This window comes from Rhinolophus sinicus, linkage group LG10 (assembly GCF_036562045.2).
Source record: "Rhinolophus sinicus isolate RSC01 linkage group LG10, ASM3656204v1, whole genome shotgun sequence".
In the NCBI taxonomy this organism is placed as follows: domain Eukaryota; kingdom Metazoa; phylum Chordata; class Mammalia; order Chiroptera; family Rhinolophidae; genus Rhinolophus; species Rhinolophus sinicus.
Genome location: NC_133759.1, coordinates 97,350,971 through 97,371,973, shown reverse-complemented (window position 1 = coordinate 97,371,973; position 21,003 = coordinate 97,350,971). Strand labels below are relative to the sequence as shown.

Here is a 21,003-nt window from a genome sequence, read left to right as displayed (position 1 = left end):
AAGTCTCCCACTCTTGCATTCTTCATGGCCCTCCACCAGCTCATTATGGCTCCTGAAATTCAATCATTTAGGAGGCATTTTAAAGAGCTTAAACTGGACACCAGAATAGTTTAGGTCCCGGTCTGTCTTCCTGTTTAAGCTATTGTCTCTTGGATGTAAATCCACCCTTTTATACTTTATAACACTGGCGCTCAACTACTATTTTCATCTCTCTGTTTAAGATGCTTTCTACTCAGTTCTGAGAGTAGGAGGCGCTATGGGGAGATGAGGCAGAAGGTAAAGGAAGGGACGACCTCATTCCATCCTTAGGCTGTTCTTATATGAGAACTGTCCTGATAGTGACCCGACCCTCTCCCTCCCCACTCTGGCAGCAGCGCATGTTCAGCCTCTAGGTTCTTATTTCGTTCCCAGAACTAGCTTCATCGTAACTGCACTGTCCCATTCTTAAAGGTACTAGCAGTTTTTTCAACACTTACCAGCTCCTTGGGAATCTTCCCCGAGATAATGACCCCAACCCCTTCATTTTCTTCCCCATCCCGAAGGAGAGTAGTTGTTTCTCTATCTGAACTGTACTTCATACTAGGAGATTCTGAGATTTATTTAGTCATGTTTGTGCTCTTTCATGAAGCACTGATCTCCTTTCCAGTGGAAAACAAGACAGTAGTAATTCATAACATGAAGTTGTACCACGATGAATTAAAATGATCACTTCTTGTTTGTTGTAATGAAATGTCCTGAGAACCAAGTGTCTTTAATTTTCCTAGTAGTTACGATGACTACGAGAATTGTGGGTGGGACGGCCTCTTCTGACTGCCCTAGAGAATCTACAGACAGATAAGTATAAGCTTCTGACTTTTAGTTCTTATTTCAAGTAATAGCGAACAAAAGAACTTTTACAGCAGTCTTAAAAGAATATCTTATTTCTTGAAGCTGCAGGGCTGGCTTCTCTTAAAAAGTAGATGTATATTTTAATTGTGCTAATTGTAGAATTACATTATAAATCAAAATCTTACAGTTGTCATGGGAAAGTCAAGACAGTATTTGGGAAGGAAAGTGAGGCTAAAACTTGTATGGTGGCATTTGAGTGGACTCAAACAGTGCTGAGAATCTTAGAACTCCAAGGCTTTCTAAGACTTTTTTAGTGGAAGCAGTGAGAAAACTATCCTACTTGTGGATTAAGACTCTTCAGTAATTCAGCCAGCTAAAAAATCTCCAAATTAAAAGCTGAGCTACTGACTGAAAGAAAAGGATAATAGAAGAAGGAACTTATTTATATCAATGAGTCATGTAACTAATTACAGAAATGGGGAATATAGAAGTATGCATATTTTTCTTTGCTTGCTATTATTTTTGTAGACATAAATATAGCTCTCTCTATCCATAAAGATCACATAGATATTTAGACATATTTGTATTTGTTTATATTAAGTACTTTCTTTTGACTTCCCTTCTCCTGTTACCATACTATTTTATACAATGGTGTTTCATCATAAAAAGACTTGCAGTTGAGTCTTGGGAAACAGAATATTCATGTGGGACTGTAGTAGAAGATTAAATATCATTACTCAGAAATGAATACTGTGATTGTTGCCTAGAAATGGCTAGAATGGCTATTTGGATTTCTGTATCTCATTTTTGGACAAATGATGATAACATTTCTGTATGAAGGATAATTGCATCTTATTGTTATGAAATAATATAAATATGTACAGAAGTGCATATATGGTACTGAATAACCAAATGGGTGAATTATATTAGTTAATAAGCTTTTATCTGCTAGGTCCAAATACAACCTCTGTACTCTATTTTGCAATACTGGGGCTGAAACCCTTTTCATTTGTTCTCTGCTGCTGGGATTTCTCTCAGGTTCTTTCCATAAGAGTCACTGGAGAGAAATTAGAAAGCTGACGAAAAGGGAAAAAGAGAATCCTCCCTTTTGTTGACTTGCTTTGCCTTTTAATGTTACTATTCGCCTTTGGACAACAGTTGATTTTAGCCTCCAGTGTTTTGCACTCCCAAAACTAGCCTCAATATGCCCTCCCCAAGGTGTCAGTTTCAGGCAAACAGACCGTTCTCTTTGCAAGTCTGATCCCAAATGTGTAAGTGTTGTCCTGTGCCGTCCCGAGATGTTATTAGCACGTGGGCAGAGAGCTCAGAGGCGCTCTGAGGAGCCCCTCCTCAGCTTCCCTGTGATACCAGCATCGCAGGGTGCACCCTGTCCTTGGAGGTCTAATCCCCAGCTCTGGGGTTTTCTTCTCTGAGCTGCTGAGCTTCTGTCACCATCCAGGTGGTGGTCTCTCTTTATATGACTGAGTCAAGCTCTATAATTGCCCAATTTCTACCCTGTCATCTTCCTTTGGTATCTGCCTCCTGAAGTTATTATCTCTGTGTTATTATCTCTGTGTTTCTCCTTTCTTTAACAGTTCCTTCTATGTTAAATTCTTTTAAAACACCTAATCTGGTTTCTGTTTTACACCATTTGAATTTAGTCTCTAATAGCTGTGAGGACTGGTGTAAGTCATATCTCAGTTCTGAGACTCAATCCCTTACTGTTTAATTGGGGGCTGGTTATGGAAGGGATAGTATAAATAATACTATGGTTGTGTTTTCTGGGGAATTCTAATCCCAGCACTTCTTCTGTGCAAATGACACTTATGGCCATGTGAATTTGGAAATGTTAAATACTACAGCAAACTACAGGAGACTCATAATACACATAAGCATAATAAAGGCTCTGAGAAATCCAACAGAAAAGAAACCTATTTCACTTTGATTCAACATCTCTCCCTCCCCAATTTAATTGACTGGCAAAACTGTTTCATTTTCAGTTGACTTCTATTACCAGCCCATGACATACATTGAGAAATATTCTCTAGCATCCTTAATTCTTCAGAAGTTTTATACTTTTATGAATTGTTTCAAGATCCCTTCAGTGAGGAGAAATCTAATTAGTATAATATCTAATGATTTTAGTTGGTTTTATGATTTGTTTCATCTCTAAGCATAAATGTTGACTGAGAATAATGTCCTTTGCAGTAACATGTAGAATGAATGCCAAAGAAAGGCAGGAAGGATGTCAGAACACCAGGGAAGTTATTACAGGAAGTGAAAAAGAAGGTGAGAGAATTGTTGAGAGATTGAAAAATAGAGTCACGTGGGATAAGACAAGGACATGCATGGTTATGGGTAAGTGAACAAGCTGTGGCTTCACGCTGCCCGGCTAGGATTGTCAACTATAGCGCCGGAGAGACACTTGATTTTGAACAAAATTACTTATCCTCTCTGCACCTTGGTTTCTCATCTTTAAATGATATAATAGTAGTATATACTTTACAGATTTGTGAGGAAAATAAAATGTAATATAGCATATAAGATAATTAATGCCTATGTAGCATTTAATTATTTAGTGTACTTCCTAAAACCGAAGCAGGCCCTGTACAATTAGACTAACTTAATGTAGACAGAAAAGGATAGTAATGAAACACATGTAAGTTGTTCAAAACAGAAGGACCTTTAGAGAGCAGCTCATTCACCCCATAATTCTATGGACATAAATTGAACTAAATCTCCCTAAGACCAAGAGATTTGGTCATGAAGTTTATTGATAGGAAAGCTGAAAGGAGATCTCAGTCTCCTCACCCTTAGTAGAGTGCTATTTCTATTAAACTCTACTTTATTTGGGTGTAGAATTTTTGCATTTTCCGGGATAAAATCAAGAGTAGTAATTCCAAAATATTTCTTTCTGGGGTAGAGCTGAAGGTGATCTCACCAATGTTTAAGACCCAGCAACAGCTAACGAGGGGTTTATCAATTTGGACAGACCACACCGCATGCTTTCTCCTAGTCCTAGTTCCTACTTATTTCCCTAAGTCTCTCTGTATGGAAGAAACATGGCTAGAGTTAGCATCAGGAAGAGCTAGAATAGTAGAAAGGGAGAATAGTCTTATTCATTTTTCAGCTTTATTGAGGTACAATTGACAAAATTGCAAGATATTTAAAGTATACACATGATTATTTATATGCATATGCATTGTAAAATGATTCCCCCCACTGAGTTAGTTGACATATCCATCACCTCAAATATTTACTTTTTTTTTCTTTTTTTGGTGAGAACATTTCAGTTCTTCTCTCATCAGATTTAAAGTGTACAATTCAGTATTATCAACTATAGTCACCATGCTATACATTAGATCCTCAGACCTTATTCATTTTATAAATGAGTGTGTTGAGCAGGAGGGAGATGAAGGACTGAATACAAACTCGTCTTTTTTTTAGAGCTGGGTGACTGAGCCTGGTCTTTCCATACCTTCTACCTCTTAGAATCACCAGGGACAGTAACATTGGGTAACCACTTCATTTCTCTTTACCTAAGGAAACTCTTCTCCCCAGCTTTATTAAAGAGATCCAGACAACCACGCTTATTGTTGGTTTATTCAGTGTTATACTCAGAAAGGTAGAAAATGTAAGAATATAACCACGGTCATAATATATAAGGCTTTCTTAAAATCACAGTTGTTTCCCCATGAAATAATGGTGAGCGTATTGTTTTAAAAGGAAAGCTTAACAAGACAAAACAACGCTGTATTGCAGTCTGACTAAAGATCTGTACATATGTATATGTAATTTATGATCTATGTATAATTCATATGTATACAAACACCACACTTCATTGAGGTAAAATACCACAACAAGGTTAAAAACAAATGGCTAAACTCAATCCAGGCTTTACGATGCGCCGAAAGCCATTTCACTAGCATAAAATCTTCCAACATGCTTATATGAACCTAGTGATAAATATTTAGACTATTTAGAGTTTGCTCTCTTGAAAACTAAGCCAGAATTCACATATTTTAAGGAAATCTTCGGAAGTGTCAGTATTTCTTATTTTATCTGCTTTGTGGTGAATGTTGTTCACAGTGACAATGAAAATATTGACTAACGAAGGATAAGGATTGGCAAATTTACCTTGAATCCATCTTATCCTTTTGTAAAATTTTTCTCTAATATACAGAAAAATCCCATTTTTCAGTAACCTTCAAATTCCAATTTTGAGGAATAAGATAATTGCTTTTTGGCTTATACATGCTTACTGAAAGCTATGCATTCCAGATTTTCAATTTCGATTTCATCTTCGGAAATGCATCCACACAAGTCTCGATGCTATTTTTAAAAAATATTTCAGATAATGAGAACCGATATAATACACGGTGTCCTGGCTGCAAGCTATTCAACACTGCTGCTCACTTCCATTGTGTCTTTGGAAAGATAAACTATCCAGTATACAAGGTTGAATCCTGCAAATGCAACTGGGAAGAGAATCCGCGAATACTGGTCTATTTTACTGGTGCCTCCCAAGGCTGGAGAGAGTGGTGGGGGAGTGACAGGTGTTGACGGTAAGATGGGAGTTCTAGTAAGGACTCTGCTGGCCTCAGAGGATGGAACTATTGGCAAGTTCAGGGAGGTGATTCTTTTCTTCAGCTGATACTTGCAGTCAGGATGCTGTGGGGGGAAAAGGCATAAACATTCAGCCGAGGCAAAAGAATAGACATCACTTATTTAGCCATTGACTTTTTTCATCATTAACAGGTATTTATTGACCACTTACTATGTAAGAGAGAGTATCAGCCAATTCTTATAGTATTTGATGGTGCTACTTTTCCAAGACAGTGTTAAAACAAATTTTAAAAAACTGATTTGCTTCCATCCACCATCCTATGATTGACTACATCAGCAGTTGATGCCAAACGTGCCCTACATCCCAGAAACTGTGTTGAGCATTGTATTAGGTTGGCACAAAAGTAATTGCAGTTTCAAAGGTTACAAATAATTGCAAAAACCGCAATTACTTTTACACCAACCAAATACCATTAAGAGGAGATGAGCCAGGTTGCCAAAGTTTATCCATCCCCCGATTATGCATAAGCCTATCGGGCAATGAGTGTGGGTAATGAAAAGGCATTTCAATCTGGAGTATGTGGACAAATAGTTAATACAAGAAAATAACAACTCAGTTAATAGATACCATTCTTCTGGACACATTCCCAGTTTGCGTCCTCATCTTTGCACAGTCATAAATTTGAACCAGCTGAGATCAAAAGGAAAAAAAATAAAAGGTGCTCATGTATGTCCAAAGCCAGGGACAGAGAATAAATGCCCTCAGATTGAGTAGGATGACTGTGCACCCCATGAAATACAACTGCCTCTTCGTGCAGAAGTTCTGCATTGAGAACTGTCTGCTTCCCATTCAGAACTTCTCCACTGTTATCCTGCCATCTGAAGTCACCAAAAAATGATTCATTTACTAACCTCAGAATTGTTATATGTGTTTGCCTATCATGTAATTTTCTGTTCCATGGAAATCGTAAGACAACCAATTTTTGTCTCGAAAGGGATAGTTAGCACATTAATTGACAGATGAGAAAGCTCAGGTCTAGAGAGGGGAAATTCCTCAGTCACAGTCGCACAGCTAGTGATAAACCACACTGATCAGTTTCAGTGCTTGTTTCATCTCAAAATCATCTCATCTTGACTCTGAACTACAGGGCCTGTTCAGAGACTCCAATTCTCTTTGCTTTGGAGCCTTTCCCACTGTTGGATACTGGAAGGCCTTCGTCTCTGATTCTTACCTGCTCTTGTCTACATCCTATAATAGTTACTCTCCTTGTGGCCAGGTTGTCCTTCCTGGGTCCCTGCCTCAAACACTTGCTGTGCATTGTCCTCGCTCTTGTAAAACCACCTTGTTTCCTCCCTGTCAGCAAAATCACCACTTTGCTGCCTGGCAGGGTATGTCCTCACGTGAACAGACTCCTGTGGCTTCAGCCAGCAACCCTGCGGCAACCGGATGAGGCAGCCACCTCTGCTGTGCCGGTGGAGCCGCAGGACCAGAATGACCCACCGATGTGGTGACATTTGGACCGCGGGAAACAACCCCAAGAACCTCTCCTCTCTCTAGATTCCCTGTCCTGAATTTTACTGTTTGATTTATCATGGAAATTACTGAGTATCTAAATAATAATAGTCATCAGAGAGAGTTCAAGCCCTGTATGCTTTTAGGGGCCATGGAAAACCTGTTTCTTCACTAAAAGCAAAAATGGATCTGTATAGTCAGATCTGATTTGATACGACTGTGACAAATTTCAAGCAAAGAATACCTTTATTTGTTATCTATGGACCCAGTATTGTGTTAGGCACTCTGGACAGAATTAAATAAATGATAGGTCTTGGAGGTAGAAGAGAATTTAAAATAGAGGGATCAGTCTACTGATCTTGGACAGGAAATCAGTGATACTTTCTATTAAAAATATATGACCGCTGAGGATTATTGTGCCCAGGGTCACCAGACAGCATGGGGACAGGACCAGAGCAGTTGGTGTTTGGGTCTCCATGCACGCTGCCTCTCTTACAGAATAAACATAGCACCATCTTACAAGACCTTTTCCTCATGTTTCTCAGACTACTTTGAATTTTCACCCATCAAATATGTTATTGATACATTCTTCACCCCAAACAGTGAAACACATCACAGTTTCATTCTTCGAAAAGAGGTATCTTGCTTCTAGATACATGGAGCCTTAACATATTTTGTTCTAGTAAAATTTCTAAGGATCATGATGGCGTAGAAAGAGGGCAAGCCTTTAGAGCAGATTTTCTTTCTAAATTCATCTTGACTTTTAGTAGCATACATTGCCTGTCTGAAACCTGTGTTTCTTTCTTTTTTAGGGACAAAGGGGGCAGACATGAAAAAGTTTATTGAGATGAGAAAGTGATTGTAAAACATAATCTACCATAAATGTATAAGTGTTGTTTTATCTTCCCCTCTTTTTTAGACATCTGGGGGTGAAAGTTATTTATCAATCTCCAGGCATTGTCACAATGTCACAAATGACTTAATGAGGATTGCCAAATAACCCTTGTCCAGAGTTAAGCAATATCATTCAGGAACAGACACATTGAAAAATGAAGCACAATGACATTAGCCTCGAATTATAGGTTTTCTACAGTAGGAGTCCCCCTTTTCCTCATCTGCTTCCCCAAGACAATCTCTATGGAAGATTGCATCAGCGTTAGGAGAGCAGGAGAGTCAGGAAGCCCTAAATTGCATGTCCATATAAACTACTTACCTGCTGTATGACTTAGACATTTCATAGAATTCATAGACTCCCCTAAGCTTCAATTTATAATTTATCATCTTTAAAGTTAGGGACAATTATTACTTCCTTTGGGAGTTTTGTTTTTTTCGTTAACAATTTGAGAAAGAAAATGTTATATATAGACACACACTTTGTACACGTTTTTGCCTACTTAAATGCTACAGCTCTTTTAGCTGTGATAACATACTTCCTTTTCAATATTAATTCTACTGTTCCTTATCTCCTTTCCTGACATAAACTCTCCTTCATGGTAGAGGGTATATTATTCTCATGCGTAAGTGTTCCACAGCGCCTAGCCAGTGCATAGAACGTAGTATATGCTTAGTAAGCATGTGCTGACTCAACATCTCATGAAAATATAAACAGTTTTCAAGATTTCTTAAAGTAGTCAGGCAATGAGAAAGGAACAAAAGGTTTTATGAGTATGTTACATTATATTTAGTATACTATTTTACATTATATTGCATTATAGGCACATCTAAATGCTCACCATTGACAAGCACAACCCAGCACTTTACATGTATTCTTTTGCTTATTCCTAGAAAGAAGCTATAATGTAAATCATATTACTTTCATTTTAGAGATGAGCAAATGAAGGCTTAAGTAGGAAGCTCATACAACTAATAATTGGCAGCACCTAAAATCAGTCCCTCTCAGGTGCCAGAGATCACACTCAACAGTTTTTAGGTTTCTTCCCATCAGCTTTACAATTTAGGACACAGTTTCCCAACTGCAGAACTATTGACATTTTGAGTAGGATAAATCTTAGTTGTGGGAGACTGTCCTGTGCATCATGGGATGTTGAGTAGCATCCCTGTCCTCTACCCACAAGGTGCCTGGAGCACCTGTTCCCCCATCTGCCTCCCGGGAGTTGTGGCAACCAAACAAATCTCCAGACCTTGCCAAATATCCTCTGGGCAAAATTCACCCACCACTGGTTTAGAGTTACAACTGTCCCACAGCCAAGCAGAAATGGGGGGATTTCTAGCAGGCAGCAAACACAATATGCTCAAGGAAAGGCATAGGCCTGGCTAACCCCCACGCTGGATAATCAGCTCCTGGATAACTGGGGAGTGGCAGTACAGAAGACTGGATTCCAATTTAGAAAGAATCAAATTGAATTTCTGAAATGAAAAGAAAGCCAATTTTGCAAGCCACTCAAGCTACAGGTTTGCATCAGACCCCGCCTGCTATATTGTAAGCCCAGCAGCTTCAGTTGATGGTAAAATAGGCTTTTGTCAGAGTCCAGATGAGGGCTCAGCTTGGGGCTGTCACCGTTTTGAGTGGAACACCTGTGGTTTCGAATTTTTCCAGGGCTCCCCTGCTGCTGAGTGCCATCCTGCTTTGGGTATTTTTAGAACATGGCTTTGTTTTAAGTAACACCATATTGCAAAGGTACTTTGACTCAAACTGGACTTTATGACAATCTATTATTTGATGTAGGAATAAGGCATTTGGGAAGTACTTAGAGCAATTTTGATACAAATTTAGTGAGTCTTAGCATATTACAGAGGAGGGAGCAGAGATTCGCAAGATAGAGATTCTAACCAGGGCTATATTACTCAAGGGACAAACAAAGCATTAGCTTTTAGAACCAGCAAACAGAGGAATCAAAAATAAGAGAAATATTTTTTGAAACTATCTAGGATTTGACTTTTTTTTTTTTTTAAGCTATCGTATCACTATGGAGAAAATAAGAAACCATCAATTTTTTTTTTTTTGCTAATATGCTATAGCTGGTACAGTTGCAAACAGAATTTCTAGAGAGAAGTTGCTTATTGGCAGTGATCTGGTGGGTCAATGGTGAGAGGGGCACGTCCTGAAATGATATTGGAGGGTGAAGAAAGGAATATTGCATGGGGATTTGTTAGAAGGTGTGGACAAAGAGCTAACCACCTAGACCTCTCATCCGATCCATCCCTACCCTACCCTTTCTATATGTCATGTGATGCCACAGACATGGGGAAGGGGCACCGTGATCTTTCTGGTGCTCAGAGTCTCTGATGGTCTTAATTCAACCCTTAATTAGACTGAGTAATGGTAGTACTCAAAGCAATCTTGGCAATATTTGGAACAGCGGAGGTAAATCTTTCAATATACTATATTTTACATCTCTCTGCAGGGCAACATAGTCATGACCCAGCAGATATCCCAGCCTTGAAAAGAAGCACAAAGAGGACATGTCTTATTTTCCTCTCTCTGCCCAATGTTCTAACAACTGACTTAGAGCTTCTAGAGCAGGCTCGTCTTTCTGTTCTCAGCTTAGGCATCACTTCCTGTAGAAGGATGGTCCCGCCAGACTGAGTGAGGTACGCTTGCATGGCTCTCTTTCAACTCACCACGTATCTCACCACAGCCTTTATCACAGCGTATTATCAGTATAATACTGGGCTCACTGATTTGTCTCTCTTCCTATGTGACAAGAAGCTCCATGAGGGAAGAGGCCCTACTGGTGTCACTCGCTATGTATCCTCCTCATTCTACACAGCGCCGGTCTGTCACATAAAAGTACTTAACAAAAATTCAGTGAACGCATAGGTACTAAATAAATGGGTGCCAGATGAAAAGAAAAAAAATAAATAAATGAATAAACAATAGAATCAGTATCAGTATAGCTATCGTCCTGACTGATGGCATTTTGGTCAATTTTGTTTGTAGATAATTTACCAAGAGCATCACACTTCCTGTGGGAAGAAAAGACACACTGGATGTGTTGATGGGTCATGGGGATTTGTCTTTAGGAACATAGTGATGAGGGCTTAGACTTTTAAATTACAAGGAAGCTAGCAAAACATCCGAAAAGGGATCAAGGTGCAAACGTGGTCTTACAAGCAGATACTGTGTTTCCGCAAAAATAAGACCATCAGCTCTACTGTGTCTTTTAGAGCAAAAATTAATATAAGACCCGGTATAATATAATATATATAATGTAATGTAATGTAATATAATATAATATATGTAATGTAATATAATATAATATAATACTGGGTCTTATATTAAGTTTTCTCCAAAAGACACATTAGAGCTGATGGTCTGGTTAGGTCTTATTTTCGGGGAAACACGGTAAGTATACTTCAGACACAAGTTCTAAAACACTTGAAGACAGGAATAACTCTCTAATGCCAAGATAGCATACCAGATAAAAATAATGAGGAAAGTTACCATAGAAATAGAAAAGAAACTGTGGACAATTTCTTCTCAAAACCTAAAAAAGTAAAGTCTCCAGTTCCAAATGCCTTAAAAGCAGAAAAATTATTAGTTTATGGAGCACTTCTGAGAGTTCAGTTTTAGGTGTCTCTTACAGGTTGAGTACTAGATTTAAAATAACCTGAATTTTTTTGTTATTATTATATTAAATTTTAAGATCAAAATCAGTGATAAACGTTTCTCCACATTCATTATAAGTAGTTTCTTTTGAAAAGCAATGAGTACATTAAAATATACAACCCAGAATCATATGAAATAGCCAAGCACTTCATTTCAATTTCACTACATTCGTTTGCTATTTCAATGTCCACCTTCCTTAAATAATGTTATTTTGATTACAACCTAACAGGCATTTTTAAATGTCATGGTATTTGAAAGAAAAATATGACCTTGCGATCATAATATACTATTGTGTTGCATAAATTGCAAATGTATAATTTATGTTTATTCCTCTACATTATATAAAGCAAACTGCCAAACTTGGATGTAAGTCAGTAAAATATAAACATTCTGTGTAATCATCTATATTTATTTTTGATACCTACAAGATTTGTCTTGTTAGATTTGTTTATATTTGTTTTTATTTTTACTTTTTGTCCTAGCCTTTCAGAAACAAAATTCTTCTTTTTGTTGCCTTAAAATATTTTAAGTAGAGCCAGGTTTAGAAATATATATTTTTCTCAGAAAAAAAGTCAACTTGCAAGGATAAGTACTTTGACAGGACTTAAATGCAATTTTTTATCCAGCTTCCAATGGACTTGCTCATTACATGTTGCTATTTTAGAAGTGTTACGATAGTTTATATGAAGACCTGAGATCTTAAATTCCATCTTATTAATAAGTTATAACTTTACAATAATAGACTAAGGGAATGATAACTCTATGCTTTCTTCAAGGATTTGGAATCATATTCCTGTCAGTAATACATATTTCAAAAAAGCTGAAGTAACGAAGTTGGTCTTTTTATTTCAATATCAGTTCAATGAGCATATTCAAAGTCATTGGAGTTATTTTCTTTACCCTGTTTCTCATGAATTTGTCTTTTCATTTTTACTGTATTTCTCAAATAACGAACTGTTAAACTGAATTTAGATAAACAGTAGTTCTTCATTTATAAATACATGTTAAGATAATATTTGACCTTTGGATAATATGTCAACTATATAGCTATAAATCTAGATTATAATAACCTTTCAAACATAAAATAATTCTTAAAAATATTCAGAATTTATCTTTTCTGAAAACCATAATTTTCAAGTGTTTTGGACTGAGTCTTCAGACTAACGGTTTTGTTAGAAAATTTGTATTTTTGTGAGCTTTCAAAACACACATATATAAAAAAAATACATTAACTCAAGGGAATAATTTTGGGAATGACCTCACCTACATTCTGAAAATGTTTTATCTGGTAGTACTGTATGCACTCTTATATTTAAGTATTTGAGGAATTCTTGGCGAGGGAAATGCCTCAGCCTCTGTAAAGCTGTGGATATTAGGTTCTGGAATCAATTCCTAAGTTTTCTAGTATTTCTTCTCTGAGTCTCTGTTTTCAATTTGTAAGTTGAAGACTGGATCACTGACGGCAATTTTTTTTCCTTTTTTTTTTTTTTTTTTTTTTTTTTGGTGAGGGCTATTTCAAGAAAAAGCAAAAGATATTTGAATTATATATATCCCCTTATCATGGAAATAGCCTTGTCTTATTCCTTGGAGAAAATGTATCTTCTCAAGCAAGATTCTTAGTTTATCAAAGAAAAGGTTTCCAGTAAAAGAATTATAATCTTTTTAGCCAATAAATGCTTAAATATTTGAGTAGTAAAACCCATGTCACTTTATATTTTTTATCATCAGAGTTAACCAAGAATTAGCTGGACTGCATGTGCTTCTGCAATTTGGAGATGTTCATGAGAATTGATGAACTGTGCAGAAATTTACAGAGTAAAGTATCTGCATTACTCAATTTTACAGAGCAAAATTTTCCTCTTTTCAAGAGCTACTGTTGGAGTTTGTATTGAAATAAAAAATATATACTTGTCAATCAGTTCTATAATCCATTCTGTAAAGAGTGTGTGCAGCTTAATTGTTGTGAGAATTTAATAACATGTGAAATTGAAATTGGGAGGCACATTTATGACCCTTGAATTATCAATGCTATCATTTGTTTCTTACTCAAGACCAGGGCTTAGCCACAGCAAATCTAAATTTATAAGTTTTTTCAAAGACGTTAGTCAGTATTTCTCGTTGACTCTAAGTCTTTGAATAAAACCACATTTATATAAATGCATTTAATGTATGAACATGAGCGTGACAGTGTTTTCATATGAATCAAAAACTTGACTTACGACTCAGTATTCATAGAACCTAATACTGACATTTTGCTCTCATGAAATAAACCAGCAAGCAGATTTCTAACAAAGATTGTCCATTGCAAAGGAGTCTGTGTTTGTTTCCTTAAGACTCTGAAGTCTCAAAGCCTCATTAGGAACTTTTATTTTTTTATTTTTATTTTTTTAACTTTATTCTCCCTAGTTGGTATAAGTGAACCTGTTCAAAGGAAACATCTAAAGGCTAAGAAGAATTTTCTTGTCTCTGAGAGCTTGGAATCTGCCAGGACTAGTGAGGGGGATGAAAGAGGAATGCCAAAAGTTTAGAGCAAAGATAAATGAAGGATCGTTGCTTGGCTTTTTTTCTGTGAAGCTTGAAAAAGAGTTGGCCTTGGACCCAGAGTTATATAACTCATGCTCACCTAATATAACTTTTCGACTATTTAGTTGTTTGCAATCACTGGGTTACCTTTTCCTATATCTGGATAACATTAGAAAAGTAAACAATTACCAAAACAATCTCAGCTTCCAAGGGTTCCGTTACTTTTGATATTGTCACTGGGGGTGAGGTTACAATCTGTGCCTTCCTTTTGTCCTTCTGTGTCTGAAGATTGGTAAAGTAGTTGACAGCTGCAAACTCGATGAGAGCAGAAAAGACGAAAGCAAAGCAAACAGCTATGAACCAATCCATGGCAGTAGCATACGACACTTTTGGCAAGGAGTGCCGGGCACTGATGCTTAAGGTGGTCATGGTTAGAACTGTGGTGATCCCTAAAATGGGAGAGAATGAGAAATGCAGTATTAGTGTTTGGAATCCAGTAACAACCCTGAATGAGAACATGTTGGAGGAGGGGAGTAAACACTCTCCAAACATAATTATTGTTACTATTTATAATTGTTCACAATTATTAATCATTGGTATTATCAGTTTTGTATCTTTCAATACCTAGTGTGGTGACGTGTACACTGTAGTTGCTCAAAAAATATTTTTTGAATTGATTTAGTTTGACTACTGCAAAATTTAAGTCATGAAAAATTCTAGTTGCCTACTTCTTTAGAAAACTTAAAGCAAATTATTATCTCTGAAGTCATAAAACCTTGAACTTCTGATCAATTTTAATAGCTGATAATATCTTTCATCATATTTAAGAAGTCTATTTGATATGAATAATAATCATAAAATGAGTTTCCTCTTTTTTTTTTCTTAATAATTTCTAGCTTGGTTTTAAGGTAAAATATTTGCTCATGAGTAAATAATGTCATCATTCATCTGCCAGCACTTTTCTGTCTTGCTTATGACTTGGGAAACTTATATAATTTTATTGTGGTTAACATCATTATATAGATACTATTTTATAATTTGCAAAAAGTGATCTATTTTAATACAGTAAATTAAAAAGTGAAAATTCATCTGAGATTTCAGTTCCACTCAAGTCTTCCTTATGAACTATTAAATTTATAATCATGAGTAGTCAGAAAAAATTGGATTTTGTTACTGATGATATTTTCTGTTACAGCTTTTTTTCTTACTTTGTTTCATCAAAATTAGCAGTGATTCTATACGTCATAAATGGAAGTAAATATTTAGGTTGAACTATGGGAAATTGGGAATATTTAAGTATTTTTAGAGCCAGAAAAATAGCAATTTTTTTATGGTTCAACCTAATAAAAATGTGATGCAATTTATATGTTACTGGGTTCAACATCTTAGCTTTTGCCTTTACAGATTTTCATGTCACTTTTTACATGTATGCTTTTCCTTCTTTATGAAAAAGCAAATTGAGATTTAAAACAAAAAAACAAGGAAAGAAAAAAAAAACCGCCTAAATAGGTCACATGAAAGTCACAGGAAACCAGCCAGAATTCTTGAGTAGGGTCATTTTACATGGTATGTGTGTCTGAATGAGATACGAGTCTATTTCCTTTGTGGACTGAAAAAGTGCACTGCAGTGAATATTTCTGTAACTACACATGCCCTGAGAGCTGGAGGATGAATGGAACTAGAGCCCAAAAAGTGAAGCATACCAAAGACAGTCCTGGCTGGGACAGACTCTTTATTAATCCAGAAAGACACTTGGGAAAGAATGACGGTCATAATACAAGGTGTATATATCTGTATCATGAAGTAGCCCATCTTCCTTTGCAAGTGGAAATAAACTGTCATTATTACATATTCACCTGTTGGAAGACAAGTATATCAGTATTATTGTTGTTGACAGTGTGTAAAAAGAATGCAACTGGAAATAAATCTTGCAGATCTTTAAATTAACATGGGCTGGAAGAAAACAAGCAAAGGTATAGTTCAATGTATGACAAAGTCACTTGATCAGCAGATGACAGATATATCATCTCATTGTTTTCAGTGGAGTTATTTGTGTCATATACATACAAAACTACTTATTCCAAGGATAGACAAATCTTTATGTGCACATGGTTGCAAAATCAATTTAAAGAGAGCTACTCATCATCACTTTAAAACATCAAACTTATCTGAGGATGGCTAATACAGAGGAAAAAGAAACAGATGTTTTGAAAATGTACTCTGGAGCCACCTTGCAGGATTACATCCATGCATTGGTGAAATTCCTACCTGTGTTAGATTTAATCGTCTCACTAGATACTGTTTGTCCAATCAGATCGTACTGGAGGAGGCTTGAAGATTCTTCTGGGACTTCGACTGAGTAAAGTGGTCCTTTTTTCCATGTATATATGATTTCACTTTTGGGGTAAGCATCTGAAGTTTTAAACAAACATAGTGGTGAATCTGACTAGTTATGCTTTTTCTTTTTCAAAGCAAATTTTGTCCATAAATATGGAAATACAAACATAAATTATCTTTAATGTTTTTCTTTAATCTGAGTGACCAAAACCTATGACCACGGCAGATATGATTAAGTACGTAGATTCCTGGAATCACACAGAGTGTTACAGTAATTTCTCTTTTGCTTTCCAGTCTCTGATCAAAACCAAATAATTACATATTTTGAATGTCTTATGTGACTCTCAGAAGCTTTTTGTAACTTACAACTCCCAAACTTGAGTGGACAAGCGTGCCCATCCATTGGAAAGTTCACCAGCCTCATAGGACAGTCAGCATTGATGGTAAGCCTAGGGACATTGAAATGAATGATTCTGCATTCGTACAATGGACAAATCAATCGGGTAGAGGAAGTAGAATTGTGGAGACCTTACCTCATGGTGTATAGAATGGTTCCATTCTGCATTATTCTGAAAAGTTTATTAGGAGTTGTCATATTGTGGGCAATTGATTTTTTGCCATTCCTGAAAAAAGTGTCAGGTGTCCAGATTTTACTGACCATCAAGTTATTCAAACTCAGAATCTCAGTTGGCCCCCCAAACTTCAACCTCTCATCAGTCCACGTCTGGCGGAAGAAAACATCCATGGTGTACTCCTAAGAGAGAATAAGTTATTCATGCAGGCTGAGGAGATGGTCTGTTAATAATAGTTTATTCACTAGCTTATATACCCAATCGTAAAGCCGAAGGAATAAAGGAACTTTTTATGGAAATAACCTATTAAGAAAGCCATAATGTCAGTGAATTGTCATTTTTATCAAACTCAAAGTTTGTAATATTATCTAAGATAGCTCTGTGGTGTGCCAACCTCCCTCCTTAGCCTTGACCCGCCACAACATTCTTCCTCTGTTTCTGTCATCCATCTCTCCATCTATTGACCTCTCAATTCCCCCATCCTGAATTTAGAAGAAAAATATGAAAAGATTTCCATTCTAGGTTTAGTACTGGCCTCTTTAGCATCAGTTAGTCTAACCATTCCCCTTAGCAGTTTGTTTACCTTCAGGGGTGTCTCTGAGCCTCATGGGACCATTTAGCAAAGTTCCAAGGGTAGATAAACTTTACCAGATAAGCTGCACATTCATAATTATTCTCTATTATTCTCAGAGAACAGAAAAACAAATGTTACCATCATTATTACTCAGAGCATTATTTAAGTATGCATAATCATAATTGTTAGTTTTCATTTGTGGCTTTTATGAAATAACATTAAAAATACTAACAGTTATAATAAGGACTATTGCAAAAGTCAATAATAAATAACAACTTGTAATTATATGAAAATATTGTCAACACTTGCTTTGCCTACTTTATATGTTCCTTTATAAGGCCTATTACTGCAAGTGGTAATTATATTTTTAAAAGTACAATTTGATATACAATGCATCCATATAATAATGGCCCTTCCTATAACAAGGCTCTATTGTAGAAATGTACTTTAGAAATGAGACAAATGTACAAAACAAAGTTCTAAGTACCCCTAGACCTATTAAACAGTAGAATATGGTTGTGGTTATTTATACGTGGATGACTCAGGATTCAAATAAAAATATGATAGTAAAGTAGTTGAAGATTCTGGATAATGATGACTCTCCTTTCTCTCAAGACTTAGACATTTATGTGTTAAAGTCTCCCTCCCTCTCTCCTCCTTTATTTTCTTTCTTCCTTCATTTCTCTCTCTTCCTCTTTTGTCCTTTCCTTTCTTGTCAACTCAAAAAGCAGAATGAAAAAGTCTCCAAAAACTATATATCCAGAATTACATTTTCCTAATAAAATGTATTGAGGCACCTCTTTAAAGGGTTCTGTTTCAGTTTTAGTATTTATATTTTACCTTTAGGGGGAAATGCTACCTAACAACTAAGCAAGCATATCATAATGCACTTTGTTTTAGAAGACTAGTTCGGGTTTTCATTACCACTTACTACAAATACCCTTTTTATTAATCCTACAGCCATCTGTACCTGGAACAGTCCCCAGAACACCTACTGGTCTATTCACAACATAAAAGGGGGAATGCATTAGTCTTTCCAAATGACCCCCTTTACTATTTTAATTAAATATACTGAGAATGATGTACTGCAAAAAACAGCTATGTTGCAAGTTCCATATTCTCAATATATTCTTACATGGCATAGCATGTTAGTTGGTTTTTCCACTTCAGACATTTACTAAGACTTCAAAAAGATGGGGAAAAGTTCCTCTTTGTAGGGAAAAATCAGTGCATGATATGTGGGCAAAGAGGATATCATTTTAAAAAATGCCTCAGATTAAAGTGTTCAAGCAGAGACCATAGTGAAGGAGGCTAAACCAGTAATCTGCTCTAATGGCCATGCCCTCCCAGCGTGAGTTTCCAGGTTGCATTAGGGGTCTGGAGCCAAGCTTGGTAACAATGCTTATTATCGTTAGTTTTGGGACTCAGCCCAGTCTCCCCCTGAGTAAAGTTCGCCTCCTTACTCAGAGCTCACTCACCATCTCCACATCTGACACAGGCCCAAAACTGGTCACGTAAATGTCTGTTTTGACCTCCGTGACAGCACCTGAAATTAGCCCAGAAGGATAGGATCAATTATCACCAGTCATGTTAAGGAAACTGAACGAATTCACTCTACCGCAGAGCCCCTTCTCACGGCCAGAATCTGCAACCTCTCCTAAGGTAACCCCGGTACAGAGAGAGTCCTTAAGTTTTTTAGCTCTGAAAACTCACACCAGTTGTCTTATTTTGAATTTATTCTGGCCAATTTGGGGAATTTAAGAAAAAGAAGAGAACTAGGTTAGTATTACAATAAAAATGATCACAGTAACTAACATATTGATACCTTTAAGGCTTAGAAGATACATGCCTAGAAAAGAGTTTTACATGGAGAATCTCATTCAACACTCACACAACCCTAGGAGGCAAATACTGTTCATACACTCACACTTCAGGTGAGGAAATTGAGGCTCAAACAGTCCAAATAACTCACATATAAGGTCACTAATAGAGGAGGGGCAGAGACTGGATTGGAAAACATGCGTGGGCTCTCTCCAGCACCCTTGGACCACACCACACTGCTACCCTTCTGCGGCCCCTGCGCCTTGAAATGGCAGGAAGGGGGAAGGAGTACAGATGGTTGGTCCAGTAACGACATTGCCTCTCACCTCCAAATCCTGGCCGTAGCCGATTGTCATAGCCTTCAAGCAAGTTGTCCAGGATCCGACTGATGTTCTCTGAGTAGATGTTTCCTTCATCTTCAAGTTTCCCTAGGGCATTTTCTACCCTGTGAGTAGACAGTCGGTGACCCTCTCTCCCCGCCACAGAGAAAATGTGCTGTTCAATCCGTCCTAGCCTTCCCCCCCACAAATACACACCATGGCACCCAGGCTTCTTCCACGATTTGGTGTAGAAGCTTCCCACTGGGTGCTTTCCCTTTCCTCTGAGCTAAAAGGAAAAACCAGAAAGAAGAAAAACAAACAACTTACCATAAAATAATGTACAGCCAGGGCAGAGGTGAGGCCATCCTGCAGTACACTGAAGTGCCCACTTCACCTTCTCCTGGTTTATCCTCCCCACCAACCAGCTCCCCTTTGCCAGTCAACTAGAGCGACCTTCTGGACCCCTCATATCCTGTTTCCTTTTTTTGGGTCCTGCCGGTAGTCTAGTAGATGGTGAGGTTGCCAGCAAAACTTGGAGGGTCCCCCTTGCTCTTTGTGTATCTGTTTCCGTCTTTTCACACGGAACAGGATGGCTTGTGGTCTTAGACTATGTCCTGATAGACACTCAGCTGCCTCTGACTGATTCATTTGGGAAATGAGAGTCTGAAGGGACAGTGCATGGTTGGAGAGCAGTGACAATAATCGAATAAGGCATTAGGGGAGATTAGAAGGAAGACATCCACAGCTAGTTTTGGCATGGAATTAGCAGAGCCCTGTGAGAAAATCTGGAAAGCAGTGGCATCTTGCTGATTGAGATTATGTTGCAATGGGCTTAGCATTTATTATTTCTATGGTTCACAGAAGGATTCCTACACAGTTCATCCTGCTGAAAAAGTCTAATAATATCGGGATCCTCTTGGGTTCTCTTTCTGGTTTCATCAGCTTTATTGCCTCAGACATACCTTTCCTCTGTGTTTAAACATTACCCCTTATTACTTATTGAAAAACAATTACAATACTGGCCATCTCCTAATTGGGTTAGTGTATTCTTCAAGTACTCTGCTGTTCCTTCCTGTCAAAGGTGTGTCGTCTCAAAGAAAGATATAAATGGATCCTACCACTGTCTTTAGAAGCCTGGCCAGTATCGTGAATGTTGCCTGTCAGAGGTAATGTCTGGAAATGGCTGGTTAAGGTTCCCCATGTTGAAATGCTATAATAATAAAGCACCCATAGACATGGTTCGTCTTGATGTTGCTGATGCTATCTTACTAGGCTCACCACAGGTCAAAACAAAATTGTTGAACCCAAGAAACAGCATTCTTGACCCGGTCTGGTAGGAGGAAATTGGAGTAAAAGAAGTGTCTTAAAGTGTTAAAATT

At 37.2% G+C, this 21,003-nt stretch overlaps 1 protein-coding gene and 1 long non-coding RNA gene across 2 annotated transcripts in view; one reads left to right on the top strand and one right to left on the bottom strand.

Moving 5' to 3' along the window:
- Window positions 1-21,003, top strand: part of LOC141567303 (uncharacterized) — a 55,793-nt gene that overhangs the window by 25,708 nt on the left and 9,082 nt on the right. The gene's annotated exons all lie outside the window — the stretch shown is intronic.
- GABRA6 (gamma-aminobutyric acid type A receptor subunit alpha6) lies at window positions 3,942-20,363 on the bottom strand. Its single transcript, XM_019740780.2, has 9 exons — window positions 19,952-20,363; window positions 19,631-19,749; window positions 18,962-19,029; window positions 16,871-17,091; window positions 16,704-16,786; window positions 16,269-16,412; window positions 15,704-15,856; window positions 14,190-14,449; window positions 3,942-5,499 (listed from the first exon to the last, which is right to left on the bottom strand). The coding sequence occupies exons 1-9, from the start codon at window positions 19,987-19,989 to the stop codon at window positions 5,224-5,226; spliced, it is 1,362 nt and encodes a 453-aa protein (XP_019596339.2). The 5' UTR covers window positions 19,990-20,363; the 3' UTR covers window positions 3,942-5,223.

Bases quoted from the DNA above. Each gene is read 5' to 3' on its own strand.
- GABRA6 (XM_019740780.2), bottom strand. From the start codon at position 19,989: ATGGCCTCACCTCTGCCCTGGCTGTACATTATTTTATG. The intron at 17,092-18,961 runs GTGAGTGAGCTC...ATTCTCTCTTAG, and splicing joins CTGTGTCAGATGTGGAGATG to GAGTACACCATGGATGTTTT. The intron at 14,450-15,703 runs GTATGCTTCACT...CTCCCATTTTAG, and splicing joins CCCAGCCAGGACTGTCTTTG to GGATCACCACAGTTCTAACC.